Source organism: Ostrinia furnacalis, unplaced genomic scaffold (assembly GCF_004193835.3).
Source record: "Ostrinia furnacalis isolate ACB-3 unplaced genomic scaffold, ASM419383v2 OfSCF7033, whole genome shotgun sequence".
Taxonomy (NCBI): Eukaryota; Metazoa; Arthropoda; class Insecta; order Lepidoptera; family Crambidae; genus Ostrinia; species Ostrinia furnacalis.
Genome location: NW_021137272.1, coordinates 61,519 through 88,875, shown reverse-complemented (window position 1 = coordinate 88,875; position 27,357 = coordinate 61,519). Strand labels below are relative to the sequence as shown.

Genomic DNA, 27,357 nt, shown 5'->3' with positions numbered 1-27,357 from the left:
ATCCTTATCGCTCGCGCGTAATTATATTGCTGTCGCGACTGTGCGACGGGCGCCCGCAGTGAGTGTGCGAGCGCGATAGTAACATAATTACGCGCCAGCGATAAGGATGGGTAGCTTGGGGTCATTGGACAAAATTCTACGTGCTCGAAGACCAGACTATAGTTAATATGCTACAGCCCGCGTCAAATAGTTCGTGACACACAAAGTAGCCAAAAAGTTCGCAACACGTCTTTGTTACAATTGGAATAAGGTTGTGTTGTCAAAATTTTAACTTAATGTGCTATCGGTACATTAACCATTCAACCCTAATATTATGGGAGTATTAAGTGACAATATAAAAAATAATACTAAACATTTGTGTGATGGTTATTAAACGTAATTATTAATAATAGAGAGTAAAAAATAATAATAAATAAGACAACGTAACAACTTAACATAGCATGTACACCAGCAAAACTTTTTGAAAAGAAAAACTGAGATTATTTTTATGAGATGCTCATCTTTGCTGACTGTACATGTCATTAATAATAATTATTAATAATTATATTATTTATACATAACAATATTGTGGGATGGCGCAGAGGCATTTTTTGGTATGAATATTTAATACGTATAAATTTTGATTTTGAGATGCACCATAAAGCACAAAAAATTCCACGATACATTGAAAGGATTATTGCTGAACACATTTTGATGCGGTACGATGTTACATTAGAACCTTGGAATGCCCAAAAATTGGGCGTATAATATATTTGTAAGCTAAATACGGTCAATTTTCTTTTAAAAGCACTTTTATGATCCATACTTTGTCATACAACTATTTCTAAGTAGCCATTTTGATTTGCATCGTATATTAAAATGGCCGAACGTGTCAGTATCACAAATCGACATTGCAATAATATTGCCCACGCTATGATGTCAATAAAATCTTATTTGCAAAAGGGGACTATTTCTACCTCTCGTTCCCACCGCTGCAACTCCTGTGTAGCCAGGATCTACAGCTTGAGCGCCAATAACCCAACCAGTGGAGACCAAGTTTGTCCCGGGGGAAAGTTAAACTGTCATTGGACTCGCAACGAAATTAATCAGACTGGGGAGCGTAGGACAAATCCTCTTGCCTCTGGTAAATTAGAAGGTCGTGCAGTGGAGATAAAGTGACCTGATGACTACGTCAAACCACTAAGTAATTATTTAACCATATGTAATGCAAATGATTTGAATTTGATTTAAAGAAAATCACATTTAGTTGACAAATTCGACCATTTTAACTATACTTAAACCCTTACTCAAGACAGCAAGTCCTTAGCGTTCATTTTCGGACCTTAAGCCAAGGGTTAGAAACATATCTAAGTGTAACGATACCGCACCGTCTGTCCATCGCGTCAGCCGCCGGTCTTCTGCTCGAAGAGAGCCGCCATATCACGGATGTGGTAGGATGGGGACACCTTTTCTTTCCTGTGAAGAATATTTGCGTATTTAAAACAACTACAAAGTTAAAAACATAACCCTCCTGGTGCAGTCGGGTAATGGTCAATCCAATACCACCAATAGAGTGCATGTTTGTCACAGATATGTGTCAAGATGTTGGCAAAGATGCACAAAAATGTATGCATTTATGTGACTATAGCCAGGCCTGTTCATCTCCGCGAGTTTACATCGAAAACAAAACACGCACGATGGCCCACCTACAGGATACTATTCAATAAGGCCTCAGATACGAGCGAACATTGACTCACGCACGCGTATTCTTGTGTATGATGGAAGAAAATAAAGAAAATGGTGTACTAAATACTGTGCAGTATTTAACTGCCTAAATAATAATAAAAACACAGAATGTACTTTTTTAAGTTGCTTCAAGACACTGAGAGGTAAATAAGTAGTTAATATTATTCATGATAATTCATGCTAAATCATGTATTTCCTCCGCCATTTTCCGCTGTTTGGCACCTCACGTCACATTATTTTACCGCAGTCAGCCATATAGCTTCGGCGCAGTGCCGATCACTGACGTTTGTTAACAAAATGGTGCTTGACTCTTGAGACAAGCTAAATTACACCATATTGTTAATGACATTGAGCATATTTTTTTTTAAATACCTTCGCGAAGTAAAACTTCTGTACGTAGTACTTATTTATTATTCTGTGCTATAGCTAACAATACCATCGACAGAATGAATTATGTTTGTCACAATGTGCCAAGATATTTGCAAAAAAAGCTACATATAATGTTTATGCATTTTTGTGACAAAACTTTGTGAGGTCATTTGCAAATATTTAACTTTGTACAAATTGGAGTTTGTCATTCGTATGTCGTTTGGCGTATATTTTAATGGACACAAACGATATTTAGAAGACTCCCGATTTTTTTTACAAAGATTTGGTGAACTAGTTTTATAACTTTTCTTAACTAACATTTTCAATGTATCGCTGTTGGTTTCTATAAATAAATAAATAAACTTTAAGATTATAACTTTCCAAAACATTTGTACACATCCTGACACATGTCTGTCATCGACATTACTTCAATGTTCTGTGCTGTCAGATTTTTGACAAAGCGTGACTAAAATTTGAAAAGAATTGAACCTAAATTGAGTTAAAATTGTCAGTTTACAACATAATTATGTACAATACTATAAAATACAAATTATAATACACTAGGCGCATGCGTAAATAAGATAATGACAAAATACGGAATGCAAATGAAACGAAAATAATTTCAATTTTGCTATCAAAGTTAAGATTTTCAAATTCTTTGAATCAGTGGAATATATGAAAAATATAAAACATTTAAACATTAGAGACGTAGCCAAATAAGAGGTTAATTTCAAACCATGCAGACAAAAACAAAAATGTAATAAAAAAACATCTCACCTGTCAAACTCCCTGCGCGCTGCGCTCTCTCTCTCTCTTTTACTGCTTTCTCCCTCTCGCCTCTCTATGCTATCGGGACTAGTGGGCGAATTGATTGTGTCTAGATTATTAGTACTTCTAGCCAAAGAGAACCTCATCCTCTGACCTAGATCTACTGTATTTCTCCTCTCAAATTTAGGCAATTCTTCTTTTAATCGTTCACAAGACTCAATTTTGTCCATATCCTTCTTTATTTTTATCCTAGTTAGTTGCTCTGGGCTGCTTCTAAAAGACTGCGAGCTGTATTTCTCTCTTAAAAAGTTTCTCCTCTCTTCTTTATACTTTTCTATACGTTCTCTGCTCAATTTCTTGTCCGAATCGAAGTTTATTAAGTTTTTCAGTTCCGTAGGCCGTTTCTCGTTGAACCGTTGGACTAAAGATATTTTGTTCTCGGTGGTAGGAGTGACCGGTTCGATTTTGGTGTTCTCCTCCATATTTAGATTAAGATCGGGTAAGAACTTCGGCGATTTCTTCGCGTCTCTGACTTCGAGACTTTTTCTTCTGTCGACATAAGACTTTTCGTTGCCGAATTCTTTTACGAACGCGTTTTCGTCCAACGACCGTGCGTTGCAAGAGTTTTTGTTCAATTTATAAGTTTTCGGCGACACTGGAGGCGGCAATTTGACTGTTAAATCTTTTTTTCTAACTTCCACGTTAATTTTCTTATCTTCCTCCTTCCTTTCTAAGCTTGGATACTTGATTTCTGCTTTGAACTTCTCGAAAGTGAAGGGCCCTTTCTGTTCAGTCGGGCTTTCGAATCTGTTAGCCAACTCTCTAACGTTTAAATTGGAAACTTTGATTATATTGCCATTGTCTTTTTCTTCCTCTTTGATACCATTGTCGATTTCCACGAGACCCTTATCACAGATTTTTAAAGTATCAACATTAATGTTCTCGTATTCCTTTTCAACACTGCCACTGAAAGATACATTCTCATAATGTCGTTTCTCTTCCGGGAATTCGAACATAATAGCGTTTTCTTCGGCCTCCTTCTCAGGGGACTCAAAGATCAGAGCGTTTACTTCTTCTATGCTCTTTTTGAAGAACTTAACTTGGCTGTAGACATCGTTTTGGTCAGTAGGTGTTTCAAGGATAATCAGATCTTTGAAGTCAGGCTGACACGCTTGTTGTGTGGGAAGACTTGCGTCCGTTTCTGGAACTGTCGCCTCTTCGACTATAGACAGATTCTTTTCCAAATCTATGTCTTCGTACACAGAGTCCCTATCGTTTGTTGGGGTATCTATATTGTCTATGGGTTCGTAATCCGGCGTTTTGGATTTCGTCGGCGATCGGAAGGTTATGCTTATTGTAGATTTTAACGGACTTTTTAACGGCGAACCAGGTGAGCTTTTAGACGTGCTAGACGACTGCAAATTTATATAATTTGGTCGCGTGAAATTGAAGGTTTCATAGTCCTCCTGTTTCAAGCTCGCATTGGAATAACTGGACGAGCTCTCATGCGATGACGTCATCACCTTCATGACGTCACAGTTTTCGTAGCTCGCGTCTTTTTTAGACGGTTCAGAGTTGGACGACGTCGACACAGCGGACAGACGATTTAAGTTCTGGTAGCTGATATCGGTGGAATGTAGTGGACTGTGTTCGGAGCTATAATCTGTGGCTTTGAGCTCGCATTTGAGGCATTTCTCTCGATCACAATTGTCGCATTCTTTGCTCTCTATTTTGATTGTATGTTTATTCGTTTCGCTGACTTCAGAGTCGCTTTCCAACGGGTCGTATAAAGGTGTTAAGGGCGTAGCAGGACTAGAATTCAAAGTGCTAGCAGTGAGGTTGGTAGACGAGGAGTCTGGAGGCCAGTCCACCTTGATGAGGGTGGAATGGTCTTTGCCGGGCCAGCTCAGACGCGGCGGTAACGCTAAAGGTTGGTGGAGGCCGCTGTAGCGGGCCGAGGGCGGGGCCTTTCGGGGGGAGGCCCGCTCTCTGTGGGGAGAGGGGAGGGATTTAGACGGTTGTATTGCTTTTTGAATTTGGACGTTATTGATATGGTTATAGGTTTCATTATTGAATGTAACACAGTTTTAGATGAGAATCTATTATTGAATAGAAGAAAAAGTGTATTGTTCTTTTTTATTTAGACCTTTTTGTTCCAATTTTTATGGTAATAGGTTTCATTATTGAACGTTATACACAGTTAAAAAAAAGTGTATTGTTTTTTTATTTAGACCTTTTTAATTCAAAAACTCATGAAACTTATTTATTTTTGCAAATAGGCTTTTAAAAAGCACTTTTACACGTCCCAGTATTAACCCTACCACTGCTTCGGGAGAATACATGGGCCAGTGCTGAGAAGAAGCAGCGCAAGAAACTTAGTCACTATTACTACTTAACTCAGTTCTATAGACTCCATTATTATTATTGTTTAAAGAGAGACTTTCTCCATTATTTAAAGTTTTGAATTAATTTTGACAATATGCATTGATAAACATAAGCCTATTATTGTTTTGAATTGATTTTTAACCTACTACAAAGGCATAAATTACAAATTTTAATTTTATCACGATTCGACTTGCTTATGAATATGATTTTACTTGTTAATTTCAAAATTATACTTGCTTCTAAAATATTAAAATTCTAGTCTATAATAATGAAACTAAATTGTATTATTATCTAGCAAACTTTATGATAAATCTATTTAATTGTTACTTTTAATCGATCGACAACCTAATTTTCAATGCGATCTATTCAAGAGTAAAAACAATACAAATATCTACAATCCTGTCAGAAACATACTATAGCATTACATTTTAAAAATTTAAAAGGGTTTAAGTAACCACCTCACAAATATTTCATGAGTTCCACAACAAAAAATATTAATTTTTCATATATTTTTCACTTAGATTTTCAACATTTTCTGTCATAATACAATATGATGGGACAGAAATATCTACGCAGGCAAAACCATGGTCTAGAAAATTTAGTAATTAGTACATGTAGCGACACAGAACGTTAGAAAACGACATCGATTTTTTAACAGAAACATTTATGAAGTGGTTATTGGAGAAAAACTCTTGTTACAAACATCGAATGATAACTCACTATACAATATTATTTCAAGCTGAATGGGAGTGTGTTGAGACGAAGTCAAGTTTTGAGTCTCTTCTTAAATTTTTCCATGATACGAGAAGAAATGTCCTTTATGGCCTGCCTTTTTTTGCAAATGTATTTTTTGACGACCACAAGTACCAAATCTGGGTCAAAAATGTAATCTATACTAATATTATAAAGAGGTAAAGTTTGTGTGTGTATATTTGTTAAATTGTAAGGGGTAATCTCGGGATCTACTGAAGCGATTTTAAAAATTATTTCACCAATAGAAAGCCACATTATTGCTGAGTGTCATATGTTATATAAAAAACTGAAAAATTCCACGGGGACAAGCCGCGGGTGGAAAGCTAGTCTTTACTAATATTATAAAGCTGAAGAGTTTGTTTGCTTGAACTCTCTAATCTCAGGAACTACTGGTCCGATTTGAAAAAAACTTTTTATGTTAGATAGTCATATAGCCAATAAGGGCGGAGCAGTAAAGAAAAAAAACATACACTCGAATTGAGAACCTCCTTTTCTTTTAAGTCGGTTAAAAATGATGCAATGGGGATGTTGCCTGGGTCAAAAAGCAAGAGTTTTAATTAGTCCGTCAGTTAACTAATCAAAAAATACTCTACACGTATTTTTCACTTTTTCAAACTAATGAAAATTTAAAGAGATAAAGCGCCCCAAAGTTCATAAGAAGAGGCCCGTGACGTCAACGCTTGCTTAAAAATGCCGCACGTTGTGACGTCGTGCGCAACTTCAACGCATCATTACTATGTAATTATTTGTTAGATTGACAAATAAAAATATATGTGTCCAATATTTTTTGATATTAAACATTACGGACTAAAAAAATTTTTTTAGGCAACTAGCCTATAACCTTCCTTCTGGCGCAGTCGGGTAAAAACGGGAAATATTATTCAAGCTATTTTCACGCGTACGAAGTCGCGGGCACAGCTAGTATACAATACGACTTTACTAAGTCTTAAAACACTCCCATTCAATATTAAACGAGTGACAAATAAACAATGTTAATATTCACCTCATTTTCACGTTTCCCAGTGATGTTTGCGTGTCGGCGAGCGGTGGAGTCGCGTTGTCGCGGTCTTTGCATATCCTGGGGTGAATAAATAAATGAATTAGCTAAAATAAAAGTAAAATATGGTCTTAGCATTGTTTCTAAAAATATTTTTGAACGAAACTCCCATAAAAATAATACTGGGAGTGGGGTATTTTGATAATTGAGGGGGTATGGAATAACTGAGGGGTTGTAGGATATTTTGATAATTGTGAAGTGGCGATGTGTCTTGATATCTTTTTTTTTATGCATAACTAGGCAGATATTTGACCACAGTATCTGAGGAGTACGGTATTTTGTTAACTGAGGGGTATTGGGATATCTCTATAAATAAGGGGTAATAAGTATCTCGATAAATCAAATCAAATCATTTATCCGAAGGGTAGTGGGATATCTTGGTAACTAAGGTGAAGTGGTACAGTAAGTACGGTAGGAGTAAGGTAATGATGAATGAGGGATAATGGGGTATATTGATAACTGATGGGTGTGGGGTATCTTGATAACCGAGTGTTACAAAAAAGTTTTAGTATCTATGGGGCAATTGATAGTGTGGGCGCTAGGGGGCCCCACTAATATAGGGGGACGCCAAGGGCGAATACTAGTTACTGGGGGGCGCTCACTGGTATTTGGGGGGTGCCAGGGGCACTCACAGATATTTGGGGGCGCACAGACCACAGATACTAGCCCCCTTACTAATAAAAAGTTACACAATTGTTGAACATGTTTTAAAGTGACATTTCCATACCAAACGTCACTTTAAAACACTGTTCAACGAGCGTGTAAGTTTTATTAGTAAGGGGGTAGAAGTGTATTCTCACCGTTTTCGTTCTGCCCGCGGGGGCGGCGGGGGCGCACGCTCGCGGCGACTCCAGGTCGATGTAGCCGATTTCTAACTGACCCTAGTATCTATGAGATGGCTGTGAGGAGAGATATAGAGCCCTAGTGTCTAAGGAGCCGTAACCAAGAGGGGTTACATGGCCGCTGGTGTCTATGGGACGACAGGGGGCGCTCACTAATCCTTGTTCACTCACTAGTACCTGGGTGCGCCCACTAACATCTGTAGGGCGCTAGAGGCCCGCTGAGTAGTATCTAGGGGACGACAGGGCGCGTTCACTAGTATCTATAGGGCGCCAGAGCTCTCACTAGTGTCTGGGGAGTAGCAGAGGCCGTTCGCTTGCATCTGAGGAGCACCAGGAGGCGCTCGCTAGCATCTGAGGAACACCAGAGGCCGCTCGCTAGTATCTGTGGGGTTGGCTAGTATCTGGGAGACGTTCACTATTATCTGAGGGGCGTTCAGTAATATCTGAGGAGCACCAGGGGCGCCCAGTGGCACTTGTGGGGCGCTCACTAATCCTTGCTCGCTCATTAGTATCTGTGGGGTTGGCTAGTATCTGGGAGACGTTCACTATTATCTGAGGGGCGTTCAGTAGTATCTGAGGAGCACCAGGGGCGCCCAGTGGCATTTGTGGGACACCCAAGAGCATCTGTGGGGCGCATCTAGCATCTGTATCCTTACCGTTTCCTCTCGGCCCGCGGGGGCGGCGGGGAAGGCGGCGAAGGGGGGCGGGGAGCTCGTTTCTCCGCGGCGGGAGCGCGCGCTCGTGGAGACTCCAGGTCGATATAGCCTATTTCGGATAACTGCTCCTCGAGGAGGCTGCGCTTTCTGGAACAACAAGTACATAAACTATTCAAATAATCATATTAATGAATTGTGCATAAAATACACTGGTCATCACAAAAATCGGCCCACCTATGTTTTACGGGAAAACTCGTTTCTACTGACAAAATCATGGTGCCCCAACAATATTGGTGTTATTTGAAAGCCCAATAAATATCCTTAAAGAAAAACACATTTAATTTCCTAATAAACGATTAACATATACAATAAATGTGACTTGAAAAACTTGAAAAAACACCTCACTTTGGGCTCACCTCTGGGATCAATTAGACCAATTTTTATGGTTATAAAACCAAATAATGATTTCACGTGTCCTCTTTAACAGATGGATAGCGATTAATCCCAACTTAACAGTTTTATAGCCATAAAAGTTGGCTCAAGCGTAACTACCTATTTTTTGAAGAAGTGACTCTGAATTCTTCTACAGACACATTTTTGGGTAAAAACCTTTCCTTTAATGAAATGAAGTTTAGAACTAGGCTTTTAAATATTAATATAGTATAGTAATATTGGTGAGAAGTGGGGATGCATACGTTTGAAAGTGCTTGTCGCGGGTGGGTCGATTTTTTTGATGACCAGTGTAGATGCATTGATTTTGTTCTAAGCCCGACTGACTAGTTACCACATACAACTCTGTCATGTGTGAAACTTATAGTGTGTTTGGGATAGGGCTAGCGATAACTTAAGGCGATGTTATTATGTCAATTTTATCGACAAAAATGCCCCCATATTATTATGTGGGCCTACCCCCTCCTCTAGGAATGGGGGAGGGCTTAGTTTTTTAAATTTATTTTTTATGTGACTACACAAAAATGTTATTTATTTCTTATGTGCCCGTCTTACAGAATCTTGTAATAATTACCTTTTGTTGGAATTAAATCCGATTCCAATGACGGTTTTCGCGTATGAAACATCCGCTAGATGGCGGGACGTGGATGTGGGGTCTGACTGCTGCGTGATTGGTGGATTTTGACATTTCTGTCAATGTCATGTCAAAAATAACCAATCATGCAGCATTTGGACCTCGCAAAATCAAAATCAAAATCAAAATTATCTTTATTTGTTTAGACTAATTAAATTAGTTCTTGCAAATCGTCAAATGCTCTTAAGGAGCCTATACATGTCTCATTCTTTTTTTGCCCTACCAGCGCTTCGAGACAAACATTTGGCAAGTGCTGAGAAGAAGCGCCGCAACAAACTCAGTCACCACTGTCTGCCGGTTTAAAAATATAAAAAATATAAAAAAGTAGGAAGTTACATACATTCAGAAGCAAGTTACTTACCACGCGCTCCCGTTGATAGAAGGTGGCCTTTAAGACGCCCATCTAGCACGAGACCTCGTGGCAGTTTTGAATATATTTCTTTAGTGCCGTGCTAATTTCTAGGTTAATTGTTGCGTTTTGATACATATATTTTATGTCAGGTATATCTTTCCTTGACCAGTCCCCGAAGGCAGCGCCTGTTCACAGACATGACGTGTGAACCAGCCATCGCTTCACTCGACCATATTGTAGGGAATGTAACGACCCGCCTCACACGCCACTACCCCACGCGTCGCGTCTACGTATTGCCATCTGGCGGATTTTTCATTCGCGAAAACCCTCATTCTATCTAATCAGAGAGCCACGCCTCAGTGGAGACTAAATGACCTGATGATAGTACTGACCTGGAGTCAGTGTTGTGGAGTCGCTGCGGGCTGGGCGACGCGCTACACACGAGCGAAGACGGCGGTGTGGACGCCGCGGAATCGCCGTCCTGTGACAAATTAATAAATAAGTAAAACCAAACATTTGTGTGTGATCTTTGCTTGCTTCTAAAATGGTCCAATCATTGAAGTAGAAGTGGAAGTGGCAATGTCTGAAGTAAAACTGGTATAGTCTCTGTAATAGTACCATCCTAGACTACATCTCACTTAACACCAAGTGCGATTGCGGTCAAATACCTGCCTTGTTATGCATAAAAAATGTGGAAGTTTCTAAAATAGTAGAAGTGAAAATTTCTGGAGAAAAGTCTTCCACTTGTTAGTCTTTGACGCAAAAGTGGTAGTATTTGGAGTGGAAGTCTTTGAAGTAGAAGTAATAGTCTCTGAAATAGTAGTCGAAGTGATAATCTATGAAGTAAAAATGAAAGTGGTAGTCTCTGCAGTAGAAATGGTAGTATCTGAAGTAGAAGTGGTGGTCTCTAAAGTGGAAGTAAAAGTGATAGGTTCTGACATAGAAGTGGTAGTTTTTGAAGTAGAAGTGAAAATAGTATTCTCTCTTATAGAAGTAATATACTCTCTGAATTTGTTCTAAAAGTGGCTCTAAAGTAGAATTAGAAATTTCTTAAAAGAAGTCCTCCAGTTATTAGTTTTTGAAGTGGAATTGATAGGTTTTGAAGTAGTTGGATGAAAGTCTTTAAAGTAAAAGTGGAATTGGACATTTCTGAAGTAGAAGTCTTCCATGTATCGTGTCTTGATAAATGCTGAGTGGGCGCCTTTTTAGCACCAAAATAAACTTCTTTGTATAGTTTTTTTCTTTGTTCATTTGTATTTTCGTGTCAAATAAAGTTTTTCTATTTCTATTTCTTCCTTTACCTGAGCTCGCTGCTGAGGGTCGTCTTCCTCGCTGAACATGTGCAGGTCCCGCTCTTGAGGCGACAGGCGGAGCCTCATGCCGGCCAGCTCCGCTTGCCACGGCTCGAAGTACGAGTCGCACGATGATGACCTGTGGATAAGAGACGATTTAGTTTTTTCCGGCGTTTCTTCTCAACACTTACGTATCATATTATGTTTGTCTCGAAGCGCTGGTAGGGCACATGTAAAGTGTTTCTTAACGGCTTATTGTTATCTTTGACGTTCATAAGTGCCAAAATACTGGTCAAAGTTGAATAAAATGTTTTTGATTTTGTTAATTGGATACTTAAGTGTGGCACTGTGTAGAGCGACATTAGGCCGCACACATCATTAGCGCAAGAAACCCCGTCCCAGTTCGACAAGCATTCGTATAATGTATGTAGGTGGTTTCTAGTTGTGTATGTTGATGTGTTGTCTTCGCTGTCGCAGTGGGATGTCCTGTGATGACTGTGTAGTGTTGTTGTCGTTGTAAATAAATAAATAAAAATTGCAATTTCAAAACGACTATAGATAGTGGTGATATCCACGGCGCGGAACCGATAAATGTTTTGAATAACCAATCAGATTTTATTATTTCCACCTGTGTTTTCCTTTCATAGACAGCAATATCTATTTCTATAGTTTATATAGTGTACAAGAATATCTATATATATAAAAGAAAGTCGTGTTAGTTACTTCGCTTATAACTTAAGAACGGCTGAACCGATTTAGCTGAAAATTGTCAGGGAGGTAGTTTAGAGCCAGGAGAAGGACATAGGATACTTTTTATCCCGTTCGAAATTAAAAAAAAGTCTGCTTATTTATTGCCATTAAGGCGGAACAAAGTTCGCCGGGTCAGCTAGTTTGCAATATAAATAAATTGTAATGTTATAATAATGTATAGTGTATACGCCTGAAAAGGTAGAACTAAGAGATGCCTGTAACCTATTTATAAGAACCCTTGTAACCTTTGTTCATACACAATAAAGACTTTATTACTTTACTTTAAAAAAATATACTGACAGCTGTTAGCCATGCACAGCTCACACATCTCTCGAGTCCGCTTTTTCGATTTGGTGGAACTAGTCTGCCAGTTTCACCGCACGTCTCTTCTCGTCTCCGCTCCGCTCCGCCTTGGTGGAAACCGGGCCATGGCTGTTACGAACTAATTGACGCTGGCTGTATGAGTACTTGAGTATTAGAGGTGATGACGAGCAATGAGCATATTACCTTGTATGTTGTTTGAGCGGCGCGGGCGGACGCACAGCGGCGCTAAGGTGTCGGTGTCAGATGTGAGCGACTCGCACGACTTCACTGGACGTAGACCGTTCATCACCAGTCTGCGGTGATGATGATGATGTTACCTTGTATGTTGCTTGAGTGGCGCAGGCGGACGCACAGCGGCGCTAAGGTGTCGGTGTCAGATGTGAGCGACTCGCACGACTTCACTGGACGTAGACCGTTCATCACCAGTCTGCGGTGATGATGATGATGTTACCTTGTATGTTGCTTGAGCGGCGCAGGCGGACGCACAGCAAGCGGTGCTAAGGTGTCGGTGTCAGATGTCAGCGATTCGCACGACTTTACTGGACGTAGACCGTTCACTGCTAGCGCTGTGGGCTCCTGGAACAAGTATTACAATATTAAAACATGTATTGAAACACAGGCATTACTATAAGTCGACCCTTCTGATCGCGTGAAGGCCAAATCCTCTATTAGCCTCTGGTGAATTACAGAGGGTCGGCCTTCGGTCGGTCTTACTACAGTATTATCTAACACGTCACTTAATAAATAACTCAATGAATTCTGTATTGATTCTCAAGCAACTAAAAATCTAACTTAACAGTATTAAGTAAATAGTGACGGAGATAAATTTTATTTTATTTTATTGGAAAACACAACAGATTACATCATTCGGTTAGATTAATATTAAAGGACAATGACCAAAAATGTATGGAGTGTGGTCCAAATGTCCACCACTAACGAGACCTATGTAGTAAAATAGTCAACTAAATACTGATTCATTATAACCAAACCGCAATCAAAAATATGCTGTCAGTAAAAAGTTATGACTGAATGAAAAGTCATGTTTTTTACCTTTTCATCTGAAAAATGTTCTTGATATCATTCTATCCATCGCACATTTTGGATTAATCTATGCATGTTATGTCATGTCGCTTAGTGTGCCGTGTTAGATTCTCGCTAAAAGAAAAAAAAATAAACTCAGAAGAAAGACAACAATATTGGCATTATGGTCGGGAGGTCGCTGCTCCGCCCCTATTGGTTGTAGGGTGATGTTATATAACCTAAAACCATCCTTGATAAATGGGCTATCCATAACAAAAAGAATTTTTCAAATCGGACCAGTAGTTCCTGAGATTAGCGCGTAAACTACTACAATTTTTCAGACAGTCATAACTTTTTACTGACAGCTTATTTTTTTTTCGTCCCATACTGAAAGTTAATCTCTATTTAATTTAATGGACTATAAGCCAATATAGGTCTCATTAGTGGTGGACATTTGGACCACTTTTGGTCATTGTCCTTTACAATAGTGTTAAGCAAGATAGTTAACCTATAACGTGTTTCCACGGCATGCAAATGAGTTTTATGAGTTTTAAGCCTGTAAATGGTTAGAATTATTTTTTATGAAAAAAAAAGAATTCTTATATATTTTATGACGTCTTTACCTGTGTGGTAGCGGGTGGTGTGACCGGTGGAAGCGGTGCGTGCACGGTGGGCCGCTGTTTGCTGCGAGAGAACAGTCCCCGCCAGCCCGAAGGAGACCTTTTGACGCCGCGTTTGCCTGAAGGATGGAGAAATATTTGCATTCTGATTCTACTACTTCCACTTCTACTTCAATGACTACAACTTTCCCTTCTAGTCAATGACTACTGTGCCGGTATGCACAATACTTAATCTCTTCATATCTTATCTTGATCACGTTCACAGTGTCAGCACATTTATCACGTATAGTGCTGATGCTGTGACGTCATTTACCTTTAATCTATATCGTATAAATAGTTACGCAGTTCGCGTTAATAAACAGATTAATATCAGAGACTAACTACAACTGTTGTATCATTCATACGGTCCCCCAACATGGCACAACTACCACTTCAACTTCTACACAGGACCGCAAAGAATCAGAAGCTTGAATTAATTTTGTCTTCATTTCATAAAGCTAGATCAGGTGCTTTTGAAGATATTAAAGAATTTCTATCCAACCCCGTTTCTTTGTGGTTTAGTGTACTTCTAATACTCTGTCTGGCATTAGGGTTGTATGTGTATTGCAGACAATTTGTTTCGACGAGAGTATTATACAAATGTTTAGTCTTTGAAGTAGAAGTGGTAGTCTCTGAAATGGAAGTCGTTAATAGTATTTGAAGTGGAAGTGATAGTCTCTAATGTAATTATAATACGTGTTATTTTTAAAAACAATGTGTAGATAACGAAAAATATTCAAATAAAATGATTTGATTTGATGAAAGTAAAACTCACCCGGTATAGGTAGGTCAAGCACCGTGTGGTATTGAGGTAGATTGTTGGGGCCTGACCCGACCTGGGAACAAAATAACTAATTATAATTTGGTGTCAAGTATCCTTTTTCTAAGTCGAACCTTTACTTCAAACTCCTCCTATGTTCTTCTGATTAATTTCGTTGCGGGTCCAATTACAGAACTTTCCCCCGGGACAAACTTGACCTTCACTAGTTGTGTTACTGGCGGTCAAGCTGTAGATCCTGGCTACACAGGAGTTGCAGCGGTGGGAACGAGAGGTGGATCCTTTTTCTAAGGGAAAATATCATTCTTAAGTTGCAATGGCAAAGCTTGCCGCGTGGTTCTGGCAGAGTATAATAAGACCACACCCACTCTTCCCGTGGATGTCGTAAGAGACGACTAAGGGACAAACACGCGAACATCAGGCCTCCCCAACCCGTCTGGCCAGCGTGGGGAGTGTAGGACAAATCCTCTTGCCTCTGGTCAATTAGAGAGGGTCGTGCTCCTGCAGTGGAGACTAAATGACCTGATGATGATGACAATGATAACCAACCTCGATGTATTTAGGGCGTAGATGCGACGAGGGCCGTAATTGAGTTCAGCGACGCCGCCGGAATAGCAGGCTATTAAAATACCACGCCGCCGGAATTCAAACCGCCAGAATACCGCCGGAATTCCAAGTCGCCGTAATACTACGCTGCCAAAATTCACACCGCCGGAATACCACGCCACTTCGCCTCTTATAGGCTACAAGTAAGTGAGACTGCAATGTTAGACACTGGGCTTAGTGTGAGTTTACATCCAACGTCTTTACTAGTGACTGCGTAAAAAAATAACATTAAATGTATGACGGATTGTACAGCGAATCTAGCGGATACTTTCAAGAACTAAAATCTTGATAGATTTTTTTGACGCGCTCGCTAGTGACGATATTTGATGTAAACTCACACTAAGCCCTCTGAACACTACTACACTAGACTTACAAACTTGGCCTTCATTGGTTGGGTTATTGGCGGTCAAGCTGTAGATCCTGGCTACACAGGAGTTGCAGCGGTGGGAACGAAAAGTAGGAATAGTGCCGTTACTAAAGTCCGGTCACCGAGCATATAGAATTTCGTTCAATGACCCCAAGCTACCCATCCTTGTCGCTCGCGCGTAATTATATTGCTGTCGCGACTGTGCGACGGGCGCCCGCAGTGAGTGTACGAGCGCGACAGTAACTACGCGCGAGCGATAAGGATGGGTAGCTTGGGGTCATTGGACGAAATTCTACGTGCTCGGCGACCGGACTATACACTTACTTCTATGTATTTGGGGCGTAAATGCGACGAAGGCCGTAACTGAGTGTGCGCCGCGGCTGCGATGGCGCCGGAAGCCGGCGGCAGCTGCGGCGACTGGAGAGACGCCGCCGGGTTGCCACGCCGGCGCGCCTCTTCAAGACTGCAAGCAATTACATTAAAGTTACATCATCCTCATCCTTAGCGATTTCCCGCCTTTTCAACCGACTTCAAAAAAGGAGGAGGTTATCAATTCGACCCGTATGTTTTTTTTTTTTTTCTATGTTTGTTACGCGATAACTCCGCCAATTATGAACCGATTTGAACAAATCTTTTTTCAGCGTATAGGTAATACCTCAAGGGTGGTCCCATTTAAATTTAATAATAGAAAAAACAACCCCCAAGGGTGGAAAATTGGGGATGAACTTTTTTATACGCAATATCTCCACCGATTATAAATCAATTTGAACGATTATTTTTTTGTTGAATAGGTATTATCAAAAGGGTGGTTTCATGCGAATTTGAAGAAAATATTTCACCCCCAAGTGTGGAAAATTGGGGTTGAACTTTTTTATACGCAATATTTTTAATTTTTAGTTTTTTTGTGTTCACGCATTTGAAGTCGGTTTTATTTTTTTTAAAAGTTATGTATTTATCTGTGCACTAATATTACTATTTATGTATGTTTAGAAAATATTATGCAGCTTACGATTTTATTTATTTTACCAATGGTCCGTGACCCTCACTGGGCATGGGGCACACTGAAAACCAGCGCCGTGTCCTTCTTCACCGTGGGCCACGGCATATGCTGAGTGGGGTCCCGTTGCAGTGGGCATCTTGTTGGTGAATGGGTGGCACTGCTCAGTTTACTCTTGTTTTTATTTTTTCTTCTTCCATTATTATGTGCCACTGTCATGTCTATGTAATTGCCTGTATTTGTGTGATGTCCATTGTAATAAATGTATCTTTCTTTCTTTCTTTCTTTCTAAAGCATCTTTTTGAAATGAGAACAATTTTGCAACAACTTTATACTTTACTGATTAATTTCGTTGCGGGTTCAATGTTAACTTTTCCTCGAGACAAACTTGACCTTCACTGGTGGTTGGGTTTTTATTGATAGTCAAGCTGTAGATCCTGGCTACACAGGAGTTGCAGTGGTGGGAACGAGAGGTGGGAATAGTCCCGAACTTTATACTTGTCATTTTATGTTTAACATTAATTATGTCCGATTTTTTTGTCACCGAACGCATGTGTTTTATTTACATTTGTCTCTCAAAAACCTTACATGTAAGGTTCAAAATACATTGGCGACTATAGGTCTAGCGCATATACAGGGTGGAATTTTGTAATGCCACCTGGAGGGAAAGTACTCTTAATACTGTAGATAGAAAATTTTACTGAAAGAAAACATTCCTTTATTTTTGAAAAGAAAGAAAACTGCATTCAAAGATTTTCGTTTTTTTTATAAAATTCACTATTACCATACAATTTTCTGTACATAATTAAAATAACTTAAGATTTCATGGCTTTCCTTTCATTTGATTTATCAAGTTTGTTAGAGAGATTTCATCCTTATACTTAACCCTAACGATCGATGTAATAAAAATACAGGGTGTAATTTTAACAGATTTTAGTTGGTTTGATTCCCGGGTGTGCCAAGCAAATTTTTGGAAAAATTTCAATGCAGATCTATTTCTTTTCAAAAATAAAGGAATGTTTTCTTTGAGAATTTTTTTCTATCTACAATATTAAGAGTACTTTCCCTCCAGGTGGCATTACAAAATTCCACCCTGTATATATCAGTGCCTGAGACATAAGAGCGGCACGGGAGGGGTGACACATAACAGGTCTGAAGTCTCGCTGACGTTTGACGGTACAAAAATAGTGATGTACAAGACTCGAGGCGTCGAGTCCTATTTTTGAAGCCTCGAGGCGGAATGCCAAGACTCAGTGAGCTCAGTAGGCTCGGTGCCCCGAGCTTAGCCGAGCTGCGAGCTCTCTGAGCCATGCCTCGAGGCATTAAAAGAGCTCGAGCCTTCAAAAGAGCTCAAACAAATAAAAAAACATCACCTATGTTGATTTTAATTATGAGATTTTTAAAATTGACCTATATTTTATTTTGTTAGGAAAAGTTATAATTCTAATAAAATTGTTTGTAGTCATTATTTGATTTGTGTCATTTTGTGAAAAACGTTTTTCAAATATGTATTTTATTGTAGTATCAGAATTTCTGCAGTTTTATTTAATAGGACGATCTTAATAGAAAAGTTAACTGGGCTTTCAAAAAGGCTCGAGCTCTCAAAAAGGCTCGAGCTATGCGAAAGACTTCAAGCTTCATAAACGAGGCGAGCCCCGAAAAAGGCTCGAACTCTAAAAAGGACTTCCGAGTCGTCGAGCTTCATACAAACGAGGCGAGCCCTGTAAAACGACTCTGAGCTCTCGGCAAAAGGACTCGGAAGCCTCGAGCCTTGTACAGTCACGGAATGAAAAGGTTCGTCAGTTTTCAAATTGATTCCTTCAACGAATCGCGAGCACATATTACCTTTTGAAACTATGTTACAGAATAATCTCGAGTTAGAGAAAGTAATCTTTAACTGTTCGTCAGTAAAGTTCAAAATTATTCAGATCAGAGTTGTTTGACGATTTATCTTGTCAAGAAGATTAGATTTATAAACTAAAACCTTCTTGTTGGTTCAACTTGCCATTATTATTTCTATTAAATAAAAAAAACTATTGTCAATTGGTCAATGTCATCATTGCATTGCACTGATGGGATAGAAAAATAAACAAGCAAAACCTTATTCATTAGCAAACGTCATATTTATTTAAATGTTAGCAGCACTGTTTCTTGCACTCTTATGTTGGCAGGTTTGACTCTGACAGTACCTAGTGCAAGCAAAAACCGACACTAAGGTGACGAACCTTTTCATTCCGCGACTGTACATCACTATACAAAAACGAGACGTCCCGTGCCGCTCCCGTAACTGGCAATGACTCAGTTAAGCCGGTCTCGTATATCACTCGGCACTCACCTCAGTAGCTTAGTGGGCGGGTTGAGAGGTAGACTCTTGGGCCGCCTCCCGGATTCGAGGCCGCGTAACTCCACTTGCGCTTCGATAGTTTCGTTCTTGTCCTAAAATAAGGAGACATTTTTGTTTATTATGAACCTTACTTCGTCGGCATAGAGTTCAAATATGTTTTAGGCCAAAATTGGTCCAGCTGTTTTGGAAATTAGTCGGAAAAACAGAGTAACAAAAAGTGGGGAGTGTAGGACAAATTCTCTTGCCTCTGGTAAGTTAGAGAGGGTCGTGCTCTTGCAATGGAGACTAAATGAACTGATGATGTCTTCCTCAAAAGACGTGCATTTATTTATTTATTCAGAAACTCAACAGCTGTTTTACAATATTCATGTTACTGGTCGTAGTCGTATTAGCAGGCCTGTTCATCTCCGCGAGTTTACATCGAAAACAAAACACGCACGATGGCCCACCTACAGGATACTATTCGACAAGGCCTCACATACGAGCGAACATTGACTCACGCACGCGTATTCTTGTGTATGATGGAAGAAAATAAAGAAAATTGTGTTCTAAGTACTGTGCAGTATTTAACTGCCTAAATAATAATAAAAACACAGAATGTACTTTTTTAAGTTGCCTCAAGACACAGAGGTAAATAAGTAGTTAATATTATTCATGATAATTCATGCTAAATCATGTATTTCCTCCGCCATTTTCCGCAGTTTGGCACCTCACGTCACATAATTTTACCGAAGTCAGCCCTATAGCTTCGGCGCAGTGCCGATCATTGACGTTTGTCAACAAAATGGTGCTTGACTCTTGAGACAGGCTAAATTACACCATGTTGTTAATGACATTGAGCATACATTTTTTTAAATACCTTCGCGAAGTAAAACTTCTGTACCTAGTACTTATTATTATTCTGTGGTATTACAAAGTGTTGTATTATATTTGGGTTTCTGTTTGTTTGGCTTTAAGGCTTTAAGAATCTAAGGTCTATGAATGTTTTGTCTTTGGAAAAACCGCCCAAAGGCTCGGCCATTTTGTTTGGACATCTTGCAAGAATAAAACGAACTCAGTTTAGAAATTCAGTATTTTATTTAACTACTGTATACCACGGGCTGGAAGACGTAGCGGGGGCAGGCCTCCTACTAGGTGGACCGACGATCTGGTGAAGGTCGCGGGAAGAGCCTGGATGCGGGCAGCGCAGGACCGTGCATTGTGGAAAACCTTGGAGGAGGCCTTTGTCCAGCAGTGGACGTCATTTGGCTGAAACGAACCCTACACATCATAACATACAAAGGCCAAAGGCAAATTTCCAAAACCTTCATTAGGTCGTCAGTCTATCTAGTGGAATGCGTGCCTACACTACATCTTACACGGATAATATAACATTTATTACAAACAAATTCTATACAGACAGACCCGGAATCACTGAAATCCGAAGCGATCTTCAGGATGGTTCTTTAGTTTGAAGAAAAGAAACACTTATTACAAAGGGAGAAAGGTATACTTCCATTTAGCCAGAGCGTCCGTCACTGTATTCCAGGGGTCTCCAAACTTTGAAGCCTTGGGGTTATAATGTTTTTTTCGGTATGTCGCAAGGGTCATAACAATTTTAATTTTTCTGTCCACGTATGCAAACATAGGCTTAGTCTAAATTGTCGCAGGCCAGATTGATGAAAGTGGCGGGCCGGATATGGCCCGCAGGCCGTAGTTTGGAGAACCATGTGTAGTATCTTCTTTAATCTTGGAGCATAAATGATGATAGTCGTCTTTCGGTCGAAGCAATAAAGCACTTATTACAAAGGTAACAAGGTATACATTACCACTTCAATAGAGCTAGGCCCGGAGTCACTGGAGTCCGCTCCTTGGTCCTGAGCGAACAAGTCTTCGGCGTAGCAGATCAGGAATTCGGTCACCACCGCCTGTGGAGAACACATTGTTTATTACGTACTAGGATTAGCAGTGTAGATTATTCGCAGTTTCGATTGTTTCCATCTCTTTCACGCAAAGCGAAATACTAGTGTGTGCGACAGAGACAGATAGACATGAAACTACGACAGTTAGGAGCATTAAACCTCTGCTTCATTACTCCCGAACTTTTTAATTATTTTATTATAAGTTGGCCGAAGTTTTAAAAATCTACTTCGACTAAGTAGAAATTGGAGACACGCAGTTCACTTCGCTTCACCTCGTCTCGCCCGAAATCCGACTGTTTTGAAGGGCTTGAAGCGTTCATAAGTTTGAACATGAAGTGTCTGATTACACTACTAGGCTAACTTCGGTACTTCGTCGAAGCGAGTAGCGTAGGGTTACCAGAGTTGCATAGTCACGAAGGGAATCCATCTCAGCCATTAACCGTTGATAGCACCTGACTGAAGTACCAGGCTCGCATAACTGCTAAAGCGGTAGCACCTCGCTCCTATACTAAGGTCGGACTACGGTCCATTTGAAGACGCTCGCCCTAGAGTTAAAGCCTATGATGACTGAAGTACCAGGCTTACATAGCATCCAAGGCAGTAGCGTTTCTCCTGAAGTATCTTGAGCTAAATGTCCCGTTCAAACGATTCAGCTCCACATTTCTTACGCCCGTATTCACAAACGATGCTTGCCTAAGTGAAGCAGCAAATCGAACGCACAGCGTTGAATAGAGCTCTGTGCTTGGTTCGTGTGTCACCCTGTGCGTCTACGCGCACTGTGAGACCTCATATTAATGTTTGTGAAAACGGGCGTTAGTCTCAAGTACCAGGCTCGCATAGCCTCCAAGGCATTAGCGGTCTCCTAAGCTATAGTCTGGTCTGTGAGCACGTAGAATTTGTCTAATGACTCCAAGCTACCCATCCTTATCGCTCGCGCGTAATTATGTTGCTATCGCGCTCGCACACTCACTGCGGGCGCCCGTCGCACAGTCGCGACAGCAATATAATTACGCCCGCAGTGAGTGTGCAAGCAATATAATTACGCGCGAGCGATAGCTTGGGGTCATTGGACAAAATTCTACGTGCTCACAGACCGGGCTTTAGTCCTACATCTTACCTGCACAGCGACGCCTTGCAAAGGGGTTCCCTACGTTTTATCGAAAGTCGTTTCATCGAAGGTCGTTTCATCGAAGCCGTTTCATCGATTGGTCATAATCTCGAACGTACGAAATATCGAATCCCTTATCATCGAATGGTCACATTATCGAATGGTCGAATCATCGAATGTCTTAGTGTCGAAAGGTTGTTTAATAAGTATCAGATATGGTCGTCGTTCTGTCTCCTTCCTAAAGTTGCAAGTCCACATTGTATAACTGCCTAAATTGTAAGACCTAATGTGAATGCTAATGTGGTTATGCAATAAACGATTGAGTATTGAGTATGGCAACATGGAAGGTGACGTTAGGCTGACTTGCACCATCTTACTTTAACTGTGACAAACGCCAAAAATCTGTCAAACTCTATACATAAAACACCGGTTATCGTCATAGATACGGTCAAAGTTAGGTGGTGCAACTCAGCCTAAGTTAGTTTAAACCCAGCTTTTTTTTCGTAACTTAAAATATCCAACTATCAAGTTTAATGACATGCGGTTAAGTATTAAGTTAAGTATCAAGAAAATGCGTTTTCAAACCACCAAAATAGTAAAAGGGCGGTAAAGTGATTTAAATTTAGAACGTCAAAGTTGGATTTCGCCGTATGGATGTTTTTTTTAATTTAGCTTGTACTAAGGCAAAGGCGTGAGTGCATATACAGGGTGGAATTTTGTAATGCCACCTAGAGGGAAAGTACTCTTAATATTGTAGATAGAAAAAAAATCTCAAAGAAAACATTCCTTTATTTTTTAAAACAAATAGAACTGCATTCAAAGATTTCCAAAAATTTGCTTGCCACACCCGGGAATCGAACCAACTAAAATCTGTTAAAAATTACACCCTGTATTTTTATTACATCGATCGTTAGGGTTAAGTATAAGGATGAAATCTCTCTAACATACTTGATATATCAAATGAAAGGAAAACCATGAAATCTTAAATTATTGTAATAAGTTACAGAAAATTGTATGATATGGTATTGAATTTTCGAAAATTTTTCGAAAATCTTTGAATGCAGTTCCCTTTCTTTTCAAAAATAAAGGAATGTTTTCTTTCAGTAAAAATTTCTGTCTACAGTATTAAGAGTACTTTCCCTCCAGGTGGCATTTTAAAATTCCACCCTGTATACAGCCAGGTCTGGTGGCCGAACGCTATTGTGTTATTCAATAGTTATTTTCACTTTATAAACACATTTTTTTATATCGACGTCATGATTAACTCCCTTACTATTAAAAAGTTACACACTACCTAGTTAAAAGTCGTAGTATACACAGTAGTTTAAAGTGACATTTCCATATTAAACGTCACTTTAAACAAGTGTTCAGCGAGTTACTAACTTTTTTCTAGTAAGTAGTTAACTCTTTAATATACAACCTATCGACGCTAAGATATTCGATGATTCGACCATTCGATAATGTGACCATTCGATGATAAGGGATTCGATATTTCGTACGTTCGAGATTATGACCAATCGATGAAACGGCTTCGATGAAACGACCTTCGATGAAACGACTTTCGATAAAACGTAGGGAACCCTATTCACGCACGTCTACTGGAAATGATCTGTCTTCCTACTAATGATACTTTCTATCCTACTAACATTATAAATGCGAAAGTTTGGATGTCTGGATGTTTGTTATTGTTTCACGCAAAAACTACTGAACGGATTTTGACGAAACTTTACAATATTATTGTTTATAACCCAGATTAACATATAAGCTGTAATTTATGACGATCTGTGACAAACTAAATTTCACGCGGGTGAAGCTGCAGACAAATGCTAGTGTTAAATAAATGCTTACCGCCAACCGATGTTTGTAAATAGCGATCTTCTGTACTCTGTCATGGCACTTAATTCGGACCTTGCTGCCTGTAGTGAGGTGCTGTATGATGACGTCAGTCATGTTCTCCCGGTACGCGTACCGCTCCCGGTACAAGCCGTGCACCGTACTGAAAACCACTTGGTAGCACCACAGGGTTCCGTCTTGACATGCCACTGCCTGAAAATTATTTATACTTAATATCAATGAGGATAGCATACAATTTATTTTTTGAATAAAGGAGCAAAACGGCCGATGTATACTGCATTGGTAACTAAAAAGATATAAGCGTTGAAACTTTGGAAATGTCTGAGACTGCATGTTGTTCCAACGTGTCGAGTGACGTCATGAGATTTGTAATGTCTATCTTAGATCTGGTTTCCACCAAAGCGGAACGGAACAGAGCAGAGCGAAGAAGTGTCGGCCGTCTTCTGTAGAATTTTACAGCGGCGGCGGTTCGACGCGGAGCGAAGAGGAGAATCTGATTGGTCATTCAAAATACTTCTCCGCTCCGCCTCGTTCTGCTTCATTATCATCTTCAGCCACGTACGTCCACTGCTGAACATAGGCCTCTCCCAATGACTTCCACATCGCACGGTTGGTAGCGGCCTGCATCCAGCGCCTTCCTGCTACTTTTATCAGGTCGTCGGTCCACCTTGTGGGTGGACATCTCACGCTGCGTTTTCCGGTACGCGGCCTCCATTCCAGAACCTTGCTGCCCCATCGGCCGTCAGTTCTGCGTACTATGTGCCCTGCCCACTGCCACTTCAGCTTGCTAATCCCGTTCTGCTTCACCTTAGCGGAAACGGGGCCTTAGGTATTTTTAAAAACAAAGCACTTACTAACAAACTCTGTCACAAAATATCTCACTAATCCTTTGAATATCCTCACCATAGTATTCAACGAGGGCGAAGGCGCCACCGCCCACACCCACTCCTGCTGAGTGGTGATGATTGAAACGCCTTCTGACGTCAACACAGCCCAGCCTCCCACACCGCCTACTAACACCAGAGATCCTAGCGGTGTCATTGAGAGAGCAGCAATACCTGAAATGTGTGAGACGTAATGATGATTTTAACAGTCAGTAATTTTAATAATTGATGTTTTTGAACGAATTCGCTTCGTGAACGGATTCAATTTTCGATTCGATCAAGAAGCGCCACTCGTCCAGACAGCCTTACTAACTTTATAACATTGCTCGAGAGTAGTTGAACTTGAAATGTACCACACATTAATTAACCTCTACAAAGAGTAACTCCGTATTATAAAGAAACCATAATTTTGTATCAAGCTCTTGAAATATACATAGTTTGTCCCCTCTGTTGGAGATCTATATCTATAAAAGCGAAAGGTCACTGATTGACTAACTCACTCATCACAAAATCTCAGAAACTACAAGTGCTAGGAGTCTCAAATTTCATATGGGGGTTCCTTTTAGAACGTAGGTACTCACTAAGAACGGATCCACGCGTACGAAGTAGCGGGCGGCCGTTAGTTTCCCATATAAATGAGAAGTAGCAATTGATTGGAACTTAAAAGCCTCGCACACAATTAAGGTGTGTATGTCTTTTTACACAGTTATTATAATATGATAGCATAATACTGTGTCCTAAGATAAAGAAAATATAACTATTTGAAACAGGTTTCATTTATAGAGGTCAATATTTTCTTAGTAAAAAAGCTTACCTATGTTTCTTTCTTTGTAAACCACTTGACCCTGCATATCATAAAAAGATATCACATCACTCCAGTCTGCAATCATTAGCATAGATTTTGTAAAGGCAACTGCCCATACAGCAGATTCTCGTAATATTCTTTGGATTTCATCACCAACCTGAATAGAATTCAAGAATTAAAGTAAAAATCTTATGAAGTACTGTGAATTTAAGTAAACTAATAAATGTTTAAGTTTTAAAAATTTACATCTTCCATTTAAAAGAAGTTGGTGGGTTAAATTGATCCAGTAAAATACTCTTAACATCTAGTATGTGGTGAGACAGACTTTCATATTGTGGTCTGGTATCTGAGCATACAATCATGTAAATCATGATACTGATGACATGATGCAATAATAATAATTTTAGATTTATATCTACAGCGATTTCATTCACAATTTATTTTCTCATTTAAGTACCTATTTATTTCTATTCAAAGTTATTTATTTATTTCTTTATTTACCTTATCTCTTATTGATACAGCTCCTGAAGCCAATCCTATGGCCAAGTGTTGTCCATTGGGTGACCACGAACAAGAAGTTATGCGGCCAGAGAGCCTGAACTTCTGCACAGCTTTGACATCCGCAGACCAAAAGGCGAAATCAGAGATAGCACATGACGCCAAGTGCATCGTTACAGGATTGTAAGTTAGACATTGGATGGCATCGCCATGGCTGTGTTACGGGAAAGAACATTACAATGAATAATCACTCAGCAAACTTAATTATTCAAGAAAACCTAGAAAACACTGCACTGAATATGTTAAAGAAACATATTTTATTAAAAAAATTTGAACTTTCGCAGAGGCATTCAGAACATAAAAAGCATAATATAATGCCAATTCTAGTAAATTTGACAAAATGTATAACGGACATCAACGTCTTTTAAACCACATAATTTAATAAATTGCACTTACGAGTATTTCAATACTCCTTCCATTTTAGAGGTCCAGATTATAACATTCTTGTCCGCACTCCCGCTAGCAAACTTTTTCCCATCGCTACAGTATGCAACGGCATGTACTGGGCCCTTGTGAGCCTGAAGTAGCTGAACCAAGGAACCATCTCGAGGATCGTACACCATCACCTTCTCACCCGCGCCAACAACTAATTGGGTCCCATCTGGGCTAAAGCATATTGTATGCACACTGAAAAATAGAATCAATTCATAAGATAAATAATAGAGACTGTTATATTTCATTCTCATGCATTAATTATAAACTTTACCTGGAAAACTCAACCTTATCAGCTTCATGGATTTTATTCACCCACTTAGGAACTGTCCTCATTTTGTTGTTTTAGAATAGGCACTTCTTTACCAAATCAGACACAAACTATGTGGCAGACAAAAAGATAGGGCTAAAACAAATACTTCTCATGGCATATTCACCGAAAAGCACTACCATCTCAGTGATAAACTCGGTTGCTAACGGGCTTCCAAACATGTAAACAAAGCAACTTTTAATGGTTGTAACTGGTTGAATGCACAATTCATTTTACATGGTTGACAAATATATTATATCTCATCATTTTAAAGGGTTTTGATCTTTTGTTCCTTTTATTTTCAATTTGATTATTATTTTTTTAATTAAAAATGCACATTTGAACTTCCCGAAAAAGCGAAAATTAAAAGCTCAACA

At 39.6% G+C, this 27,357-nt stretch overlaps 1 protein-coding gene across 1 annotated transcript; it reads right to left on the bottom strand.

The window, feature by feature from the left end:
* Positions 1-1,041: 1,041 nt before the first annotated feature.
* Positions 1,042-27,357, bottom strand: LOC114363243 (GTPase-activating protein CdGAPr-like). The gene is made up of 19 exons (XM_028318918.1): positions 26,945-27,357; positions 26,635-26,865; positions 26,182-26,392; positions 25,690-25,837; positions 24,895-25,049; positions 23,986-24,183; positions 22,147-22,176; positions 20,937-21,035; positions 19,120-19,220; positions 16,112-16,250; positions 14,812-14,872; positions 14,001-14,116; positions 12,809-12,933; positions 11,293-11,422; positions 10,384-10,472; positions 8,556-8,702; positions 7,004-7,078; positions 2,872-4,851; positions 1,042-1,455 (listed from the first exon to the last, which is right to left on the bottom strand). The coding sequence occupies exons 1-19, from the start codon at positions 27,004-27,006 to the stop codon at positions 1,383-1,385; spliced, it is 4,170 nt and encodes a 1,389-aa protein (XP_028174719.1). The 5' UTR covers positions 27,007-27,357; the 3' UTR covers positions 1,042-1,382.